Genomic DNA, 11,460 nt, shown 5'->3' with positions numbered 1-11,460 from the left:
ATATTTTCAGTTTCATAATATTTTTATTTTACTGTCGTATCCGTGTTTTGTTGGAAGATTTATTATTATTATTGTACTTACAATGTATAATAATCATAAACTTTTATGATTATTATACAATTAACTTGGTATTTTGTGAAAGGTCGGACGTATTATTTAAACATTATTACCTAGACAACATTATTAATATCTCGTTTAATATAAAATGTATGTTCTCATATAATGCATAATTCAGAATTCATAACACATAACATTTTATAGAGCTTGAAATTAAAAATTTGGTCAGCCACTTATAATTCTATGCCTTCTTCTTCTTCTTTTTTGTTTATGGCCTTCCCGATCCCAGTAGAGACGGATTCTGTCAGTGTCCAGTGTCATGCATGCACAGATCAAAATTAATCTTTAATTTCAATGACTAGATACGGTTATAATGTAGCAACTTGATACTCTGTGCTGAGGAAAAATCACGGAAGAGATTGAGCAGTTCAAGTACGGGATCAGTCTTACCTGGATAACCAAACAGGACAAATACAAAAGCAAAGCATTAAAATTTAAGGTTATATAAGTGCCATAACTGGTTTTGAAATTGAACTTTTCTTTTTTTTTTTTTTTGTTTATCAAGGCAATAAGGACATTGAACTTGCGGTCTGCTATATTTGGTCAAAACAAAAACATTTTTGAAAAAAAAATCTTAAGAAAAATAAGAAGAAAAAAAGGATTCCTTATGGTTTTCTAACGGTAAGCCATGGACAATTTTCAAGTATGATCAAGAAGCTTTTAACTAATACACTGGAGATTTCGGTATGAACATTTGACGTGTAACAAGAAAATTGTTGTGTTTTATCACTTTCACACCTGACTTGGTATTGCCACTGTTAATACGAAGTTTTCCCAAGGCTACTATGTATGCCGTAATATTCTGTGCAAAAGGTTAGTTTTTGTACATGAGTTTGTTGATAAATTGTCAACAACGTCATTCAGAAGCATTGTTGGATGAGACAATTATTATTTATGCTAAATAAAATAAGTATCTGGACCAATTATTAAAAAGCGATACTCCCTGATTATGGGTAGTTACCATAATAAAATTGTAGCCACTCTCACTTTGACAATATGGCATAAGTGTCAAAAAAATTGCGTCGCTTCGAATATTTAAGTTAATATTGTTGCGTATTTAATAAATATTTTCCGAATATAAATAATGTATTGCATTGTGAAAAATTGCAGAAGTGTTTGGACACCAAATTCTGGCATAGAATTTCACAGGCAAGTGTATATTTACGTTATTTACAATATTCCTCAATACTCCTGCATTTACCTGTTTAGAATCATTTCAATGGCAAAAATTGTAAAATTTTGCATCATTTTAGAAAGCAGTCATGTTAAATTTGTTATTTTCCTAATACTTTATCATTTTTCAACAAGTTTTCAATAAACAAAATTAACAAGTAAGGTAACCATGATGACGAGTTTTTATGGATAGTGAAGAGAATATTATATTGTAATAACAATATTATGATGAAATTTAGAACACCATTTTCAAGATTTTTACTAGTAATGAAACAACACTCGACATCGGTATTGCACTCACATGCAGTTATAAGATTGTTCGTTTTTACATTGAAATTTATACTTTTTTAACTTACCTCATATTTTTTGTTTTAGGTATTTCAGCTTTCCAAAAAGTAAAATAAAAAGAAATATAGGTATGTGCCCATCAAGGGTAAAATTACTGAGGATTACGGCACAGAAAAAAATACCTTTTGAAAAATAAACTTTGTAAAGTTAGCTGAAATTTGTGCAAGGCGTTTATTATAAACAGTTTTTCTTTGATGATTTTGGCTTGAAATTGACCCGTCGAAGCAACGCGTTTAAAAAGAAGATCTAAGTAGCTTACAATTTGGTAAACAGCATCTGATGCAAAACACAACTTTCCTCTATTTACAAAGGATGTTAATGCTATATATCGGTTCATATCCAGGCTTTGTAGCCAAGAGTTATTTAAAACTATCATTCTATACCAATTAAAATTGTATGTACCTATAAAGTATGGCCAGTAATATTATAATATAATTAATACTGTTAAAAATATATGTCGTTATTATTTATAGACCATGATTTTTAGTTTTTTCTATTTCGAAAAATCCTGAATATACAAACCAGTGTGGTCACCCACAGAAAGAGACAAAAAACAACACTGACGTCATTTAAGGTTATATTTTCTTGTGACAAGTCAATGGTCATAGTGCAATCTCCAGTGTATTAGATATAAGCTTCTTGAGTATGATGAAGTAAGCTATTTTTTTTTAATTCAAATCGATAGTGAAACAAAACGCGTTAAGCCTTGATGAAATATAATGTATTAGAACAGTATTTAGTTTTAAAAATTTTAAATACGAACATAAGAAACATCGGGATGAAAGTTAATAAACGACGAAGTTATTCATAATTTTATTCAAATTAAGTGATTATTTCAATAAAAATACTTAATGTGCAATTTCAGGTTAATAAAAGAACATACAACTCAATAAAAACAACCTACAAAAATGTGATTAATTAGCAATCATTGCATTTATGCATGCCATTGTCATAGTCACGACAGACGTGAGTGCGTGCGCACGTTGTTTCCCGCGCTTTTTTATAAATATTTTTTCAAAAATGGCGCTTCCTTTTTTACATTTAGTTGCCGCGGTTTTGAATTTTTATACACTGTGGTACGATCAAAAATACATTAATTTGAAATTTTCGGAGGGACTTGAAAATTATCCGTTTAGGAGTCGGATACTTTTTCTAACAATGTGGAATCTTGTAAGTACTTACCTAGTTACATATATTTTTAAAACATTGATACTTTTATTGTTATATGACATTAAGTTCATATTTTATGTTATTTTTAGTCACGTTCGCGTTATAATACATAGTTTTGTTAAAACGCAATAAAACAACTAGGTAAGAAGGTATAGGTACCTACATATTATTAATCTGTGGTAAAACTTAAAGTTAACCTAACCATTTTATAATAATTATGGTAGTTATGTAGAAACAATTAATCTAGCAATTAACCATATTATCTACTGTAATATAATATTATACTCTAAGCATATTATATTATTAATGTACTTATAATGTGAGATATTGACTATTCTATGCAAATAAAAATTTTATTGCACAACCAGTAGGTAAACCTCGCATAAATAAATATAAATAAACCTGACATATATAATATTACTAGCTTACCGCCCGCGGCTTTGCCCGCTTTCTCTAAAACGATTTGAGATTTAAACTATCCTATCTCTCAAGTTGGATGGAACTGCACATGGTGTGCGAATTTTATTATAATCGGTTAAGTGGTTTAGGAGTCCATTGAGGACAAACATTGTGACACGAGATTTATATATATTAAGATAAAAACCAAAAATTGTATAAGTCACATTATTGTTTTACCTACTTCTTATGGGGTCAAACAGATTATTATAAAGATAAAATTTACGATAATAAGCAATAGTGCTACAATATTGGCTACAATCCGATTAACAAATGACATGTCATTAATTTTTTACTCAAATGGTCTTTCTATTTTTATATACATATTTCACTTGCATTATTAACTAGCCGCTCGTCCCGGCTCCGCCGGTTGTTCGGGGATGATAAATAATAATAGTTTAAAAAAAACTAAAAACACGCTTTTTATAGAAAACCGAACTAAAAAATAGAAAATTTTATCAAATTAGTGTATTGTCATCGGTCCTCAATAAATCTACAAAGTTTGAACGAAATCTGGCCGTTTAAAGTGGGTCAAAATCGCGCCCAAAGAAGTCGGTTACAAACATACAGGTGAAGCTAATATAAAGCGTGTAAAAACCAAGTACAATATACCTAGTCTATGACATTAATTTGTGATAGATAAGATGACTAATTCTATTGGTCAAATAATTTTTAAAATAGAAATATACGAGGCTAATTAGACTTCTATGGTCCAAAGATTAGCACCTACAACATCATAAACTTTTACGTGTTTATCTAACTCTTTATACCTACCTAACTAGCTGTGTTCCGCGGTTTCACCCGCATTTCTCCACTCCTGTTGTGATGATTTATAACCTATTAGCCTTCCTCGATAAATGGGCTATATCTAACACCGAAAGAATTTTTCAAATCTGAGATTAGCGCGTTCAAACAAACAAACAAACTCTGGAGCTTTATAATATTAGTATAGATACATATATGTACGTATATATGTAAAAGTAGGTACATATTATATACTTACTCGTAGTATATATTTATGAGAAGGAACGCTTAATTTTATTTAAAGCTATCTAGATAATAATATCTTAAACTTGTTCGCAGCGAGAGCAGGAAGTTGATATTTACAAAACTACAACAATCACTGTATTTATCGAAAATAATTATTTTATTTCATTGGTATATTTTAATAAAGATTAAAATTACACAAACAATATTGTAACAATAAAACAAGAACGCTTTAAATGTGACTGAATTAATACGAATAAGAATTTTACTAAGACTTAAAAACAATTACATATGTACTTATATTATAGGTATTATAGTAACTGAAAGTTAAAATTTTTTATAAATTATGAATCGAAATTATCTTAGGAAAGAACGAGAAAAAATTCTTAAATATTTTTTTTTATACCTACCTGTTTATATTATAGCTTATTATAAAGGTAAAGGTTAAATATCTAATATGAACATAATTTAGGGTTCTCACCATACACGTTTATACTTTATAGTTTATACTGTTTATAATGTTACCTTCATCTGTATGTTTGTATATTTATACATAGGTAAGTACATATTATACAATTTATTTCAAATCTCGTCAATTTTTGTTGCATAAAAAGTTAATTTAAAAAGTAAAAACAGACAGTCAAACTAGCTATCTTACTTTCAATACTGTCTCATAATAAATTCGTGACACGTGCATTATTTTACATAGTTGGTTAAAATATGCATTAGGCCAGATTTTTTTTTAACCAATTTTATTTTGTTAAACCAATATGTACACGCTAATATATATTTAGTTTATTGAAGTGAAACTTCTATAGGCGCATTGAGTGAAATTTCAAGATTACGTCATGGCAATACCGTCACGTTATGGAGTAAAGCGATTTTTAAAATATGCGCCTGCGACTTTGTTTTTATGAATTCAAGAATATGAATTAAAAATTGAAATTTCATAAAAATAAATAAATACCTATGCAGTATTCTATTATTCTAATCGTAACGTTATTATACCGTATACGTACAACTGTTACGTTATTATACATTACTAGATTTCCGCCCGCGGCTTCGCCCGCGTTTGCAAAGGAAAACCCGCATAGTTCCCGTTCCCGTGGGATTTCCGGGATAAACACTATCCTATGTGTTAATCCAAGTCACCCTCTATATGTGTGCTAAATTTCATTGTAATCGGTTCAGTAGTTTTTACGTGAAAGAGTAACAAACATCCATACATCCATACATCCATACATCCATACAAACTTTCTCATTTATAATATTAGTAGGATTATACAAACTATTTTTAGCCTGTCTACTATGAATTTTATAAATAAAATAAAATAAAATAAAAATAAAATATCCTTTATTGAATTATTATGTACATTAATGGACGACTAAGATCCGTTAGACAAAAATAAAATACAAGAGTTACATTACATTACACAGTTATTGAAATAATACAAAAAAGAATCAATTTAAAAATCATAATATTAACGCAGAAGCCGGGCATAAAATGCCAAGATGCTGCTACCAAAATTCGTTAAAGCATTTATAATCGAGTTACTAGAAGTAAAAAGAATATTCCTAAATCTAGCAACCCGATGCCTGATCAATGCATCGAGAACCGGCACGCGGGCTTCCGCGAACATGCTAGACGCGCTACACCAACGCGGTAGTTTGAATAAAATTCGGAACGAATCATTGTATTGTACCCTAAAAATTCGATAATTTTCTTTTTTATACCTTGTCCACAGTTGTGGAGTATATAGAGCGGTGCAATAAGCTTTGAACAGTAATATTTTTGCATCTCTTTCGCACTTATTAAATTTTCTACCGATCATGTTAGCACGCGCAGCCAGAGAACGCCTCTCTCTGTCTATATCGAGGTCATCTGTCAGATCAAACGAAACTATATGTCCCAGGTAGCGGATAGAATTAACAAATTTGAGCGGCTGATTATACAGATAAACAGGCAGGTGGATATCCCTAGAGGTTGCGCCAAAAAGCATAGCAACCGATTTATCTACGTTATAGACAAGGTGATGCCTTTCTGCATAATTTTCACAGATGGTGAGGAGCTTACGGAGCGCGCCAACCGAGGGGCTCAGCAAGACCATGTCATCAGCATAGCTGAGGTTATTCATACAAATACCATCGATGTAGCAGCCGACACCGGTCTGGCTGAGCTCCTCGATCAACTGATTAACATACATATTAAATAAGAGAGGAGAGGTCAGACCTCCCTGTCTAAGCCCACATGACAGTACAAACTCATCTGAGCAAGAGTTTCCCCAGCGAACGACATTTTTTTGTGTAGGTAGTGTACCACGTTTTAAGCAAGCCAATGATAGCAGGTGGCACCCGCGCTTCTTCCAGCTTCCTCCATAGGATATCATAATTTACACGATCGAAAGCACGACTAAGGTCCAAAAAACAAGCATAAACCTTAGTCCGTCGCGTAACGTAGTAATTTACAGTCTGTTTCAAGGAGTAAATAGCTAAATCAGTTGAACTTTGCTTTTTAAATCCAAATTGAGCATCGTTTATCGAAATGTATTTAGAAATAATATTTAGAACAATCGAATCTACTAGTTTAGCGCAAGTTGTCGCGATAGAAATGGGCCTATAATTCGAACTCGACATTGCGCTCATAGTTTTACTTTTAATCACGGGCGTTACAACACATTTTGTTAAAGCAGAAGGCAAATATGCGTGTTTTATACAAGCGTTTATGAAAACTGATAAAAAGACTACCACCCAAGGACCACCGAAACGTAAATGTTCTACGGCAATGTGATCATGACCACAAGATTTACCCAAATGCATTTTTCTAAGCGTGTCGTAAACTGTTTTTTCATCTATATGAATAGAAGATAGGTCCGATAAATAAGAAAAGGAATCGTCAATACTATTGCCATTTCTATTCGCATTGAGAAGCGTGTGACTAGTAGAACCAAGCATAAATTTACTTTTAAAAATATCCGTAATTTTTTGTTTATCTGATTCACCATCAATTGAAAATGGTGTTCCAATCTTAGTATTCGTTAATTTACCCGCTTGCTCCCAGAACTTACAAAACTGTTTTTTCTCTACAAGTACTACTTATTTTATCTAGTAATATCTTTTCTTTATTGTTCTGGCACCATTTTAACCGTCCCTTAAAAACCGACCTACTCTTTTTCATGCTATCATAAAGCGCACCAGAATGAGGAGATCCAGCCTCAAACCAATTCATCAAACAGCGTCTAGCATCATCATGAGCCGATTTTACAAATTGATTCCATCCAGGTGTTTTCTTAGGACACCCTTTATTCCCCTTATACCTGTGTCGAGAACGCGCCTCCACAGCGGCCGATTGCAACGACATTACGAATTCATTGTAAATAAGTTCCAAACTATCCTTATGCACATGACACGAACATGGATTACACCTAGCGAGCGAACGCAAACGATTCCAGTCAAGAGCAGACAAATACTTATTACATAATGATCTATAGGTCTCAACTCTCAACCTCGTAACTGCTTCTCCTACCCCAAACAACTCGGTTCAAAGACCCGTTCGCGAGAACAGAGCACCTCTTTACAGCAATTATATCGAAGTCTAATTCTAGTACTAAGGGCCTGTGATCCGACCAAAATACATCTTTAATTATGTAAACATTAGTTAAAGCCGTCCACGCGAGCGGGGTGACGATGCAATGATCAAGCCAACTACATGAACCGTGTGAGTAACTAACATAAGTAAAAACATTATCCAAATTCTTTAGAAAACACATATCTGCACATATAAGATTGTGATCAGCACAAAAATCAATTAATTCATTGTTAAATAAAGTATTTAAATTCGCATTGTAATCTCCCAATACAACAGCCACATTAACAGAGTTACTTTCAATTAAACTATGTATTGAGCCTAAAATATCAGTAAAATAAGGCAAATTTACAATATTATTTTGAGGCATATAAACCGAAAAATACATATGACAGTAACTATTATGTTGAAACTTAATGGCGCATACTCGTGAGTCATTACATGTAAAAACATCAACATTATAAAACAGAGAGGCTCTCCAAAGCAAGGCTACGCCCCCATAAGGTCTACCGATTAAAATCCCCGCAGACGTATCTACTGCGGAGGTACCGTGCGCTGAAAAATCAGGATGTATGTTAGATAACAAAGGAAGCTCGTGGGGCAGTAGCCAGGTTTCTTGTAACGCTATTACATCATATTCATCGCATAATGATCTTACTTGATCAATGCTCCTTTTAAGTGATTGACAATTGAAACTAACAAATTTCATTTTGATTTGAATAACGTTTTATATAGCTTTAAAATTATATTCTAATTATGTACTATTATTCTTAAGCCAATAAGGTCTAAAAACAATGCCAATCGGCCAAAAGTCGGAATTTAAAAACGTATTCTTTTTATGAGACAAAATTGTTACCTTAAAGGAAGCAAAAGAGGTTTCTTTATACGGTTCAATACGTTCAATAGACACCGCGCTTTCACCTTTTGATTTGATGTAGTCTGCGAGCTTATCGTTAGTTGACGATATATCTAAGCGAGAAACGTACAAACAGAAGGTTCTCGGTGCGGCTTGGATAATAGAATCTTGTTCCTGAACTACAGCACGACCCTCCCTGTTCCTGTTTTTTTTCTTTTTATATGTGACCGGTACAAAATCCCTATCAGAGCTTTCCTTTATTAAACCCTCTTGCTTATTAGTTACACAGTTAGGCGCGCGTAACGAATCAGCTGTTCGTCCCGCTAAACGCTTCCTAGTCATACACACGTCGTTACTCGTAGCACTCCTTATCTGACTGAGTGGAGCGGGCACGGCTTTTCGTACTCCACGACGGGTGAGCGAGTTATCTGTTAAAATCGCCCTTGCACTGTCAATTTCTTCTTCGGTAAACTGGCCCTCACAAATTTGAAGCAAACTGACTTCGTCAATTACATCAATCTTACACTGAATATAGCATAAGAGTTCACTTATTACCACACGGCAACTACAATCGTTAGGCATTTTAGCCTAGGAAAATAGACTTTAAACACTTAAATTATATATAATACATTAAATTTAAGACAACTTAGTGCAAACGCGACCGTTCGTTGAGAGCAATGCAAAATTTATGAAGCCTTTATTATTAGTTTCGTTTTTAGTTCTTACAGAAAGGTTAAGGAAACCTAAGTAATTATTTTATATAAAAAACTAATTATTTACCTAAAAGATGTAAATTAAAAAATGACACATTATGTACCTACTTAATTAACATTTAAATATTCGTAAACATTCTATATGTATAATAGGTATCTGAAAAACGTTTTGATTACCCACATTATCGCGATAAAAGAAGTCATTGTACTTTATCAGTTTATGTATAAAGTATGTACCCTACTTACCTACATTATAAATAATTAAAAAATATATCAGTATCACAAAAATATACTTGTCAGTATCACAAAATCTTGAAAATTTTACACAAAAAACACACCATTCTCTACCAGCTATAAAAATATGTTTTCCTTCTCATCTATATAACGGTTGAAGAAATTTTGATGTTAATTTCAACCCTTAAACTTACCTACTAGCCGTGCCTCGCGGTTTTACCCGCATTGATCCTCTCCTGTTGGCTTTAGCGTGATGATGTGATGATAATATTATTATATTTCTATAATACATTATTATAGAATATAGATTATTACCTACAGATAACTTCTAAGTAGGTACCTACTAGCTGATCCTCAAAACTCTTATTTAAGTATTTTTAACTTACGTATTTTAAACTTAAGTATTTTAACCTCCTCCTTTTTTTGAAGTCGGTTAATAAATAAGACAAAATTACTCACATCATTATAAAATTTTCTCATTAAAAATAAATATCGCAAAATTTTGTTAAATTACTTAGGTATTTACTTAATTTGAAATTATAGGTACTTGTTATAACAAAAATATATTAATATTGTAATTAGTAGTTACATACTTACTTTTATTTTTTACGTGTATTGTACATAATTATGTCTTCTCTGAGTTGGTATTATTAATATTAAAAATGTTTTTATTTCACATTCTTATGTATGGAAATGTATAACCGCGCCATCTATGATGAAATATAAGGACAAATTCATAAGACAGCTGTTTCTAACTCTTGTTATAATTTTACAATAGATGGCAGTAGAACCAATTAAGTTAAAAGAAATAAAAGAACAACATCGGACAAATTGATTCTATGTCACTCAGCCGTTCAAAAAAAACAGCCTAGCCTCTTTATTTATCGTTCAAATAGCCTAAATAATATGGACCATAGACCATGATATTTTAACTAAAAGTTGTAAGAATGTCTTTCCAACTTTATTTGTGAATTGAAAAATCCCCCACTATGAATGCAAAAACATCTAAGTAAACAACTGATCCCATTTTGATGAAATTTCAAATATACTTTAAAAAACCTTGACATGACATGACTTGACAAGCCATGTTATATCTAGGAACTCGAATACTCTCACGCAATTGCATGATGAAGCAAATATAATATAGTGACGACATAAAATTGTCTGTAAGCATTATAACTAGGTGATTATATTTATTCACATTCTTTCTTTTTACAGACACTGCAAGCCGTGTACATGGCAATAGCATTCCTGAACGATATCATCGGAACAAACGCAGCTTCACCAAAGAAACCGCCAGTGATACGAAAAATTAAGGACGCTCTATTCAGCTTAGCCTATCCTTTCGCCATCTATGTATCTATAGCTTTCTGGGGCATTTACTACGTAGACAAAGATCTGATATTCCCGGAGCATTTAGAAAAAGCCTTCCCTCCATGGACCAATCACGTTATGCACACTTTAGTAGCAGTTTTCATAAATGTGGAAATGTTCACAGCACATATTAATTACCCTTCGAAATTCATAAATCTTGCTTTAGTTCAATTATTTGTATCGTCTTATATTGTGTGTTTGTTTGTCGTGTATGGGCAGAGTGGACTTTGGGTCTATCCCATTCTTGGTTTTTTGAACTGGCCAGCTAGATTATTATTTATATCTGGTAGTATTGTTGTAGCTAATATCTTTAATGTAGTCGGTAGGACGTTGAATAGGCAATTGTCGTCTGTTAAAGTGAAAAGTAAATAAATGATTGTTTGTAAAATGTGTATTAAAATAATTTATTTTGTTTTTAATGTGTTTTACTTCTAATATTCATTCTAATA

The 11,460-nt window shown here is 32.2% G+C and overlaps 1 protein-coding gene across 1 annotated transcript; it reads left to right on the top strand.

Moving 5' to 3' along the window:
• The first annotated feature begins 2,583 nt into the window (after positions 1–2,583).
• On the top strand, positions 2,584–11,425 carry LOC123706388 (androgen-dependent TFPI-regulating protein-like). Its single transcript, XM_045655645.1, has 2 exons — positions 2,584–2,808; positions 10,856–11,425. Exons 1-2 carry the CDS (start codon positions 2,659–2,661, stop codon positions 11,381–11,383), a joined length of 678 nt encoding a protein of 225 aa, XP_045511601.1. The 5' UTR covers positions 2,584–2,658; the 3' UTR covers positions 11,384–11,425.
• The last annotated feature ends 35 nt before the right edge of the window (positions 11,426–11,460 follow it).

The sequence above is a fragment of the Colias croceus genome, chromosome 3, assembly GCF_905220415.1.
Source record: "Colias croceus chromosome 3, ilColCroc2.1".
Taxonomy (NCBI): Eukaryota; Metazoa; Arthropoda; class Insecta; order Lepidoptera; family Pieridae; genus Colias; species Colias croceus.
This window is presented reverse-complemented; position numbering and strand designations above follow the sequence as displayed.

Coding starts and splice junctions, on each gene's coding strand:
- LOC123706388 (XM_045655645.1), top strand. CDS start 2,659: ATGGCGCTTCCTTTTTTACATTTAGTTGCCGCGGTTTTGAATTTTTAT. Junction 2,809..10,855: donor TTCTAACAATGTGGAATCTT/GTAAGTACTTAC, acceptor TTCTTTTTACAG/ACACTGCAAGCCGTGTACAT.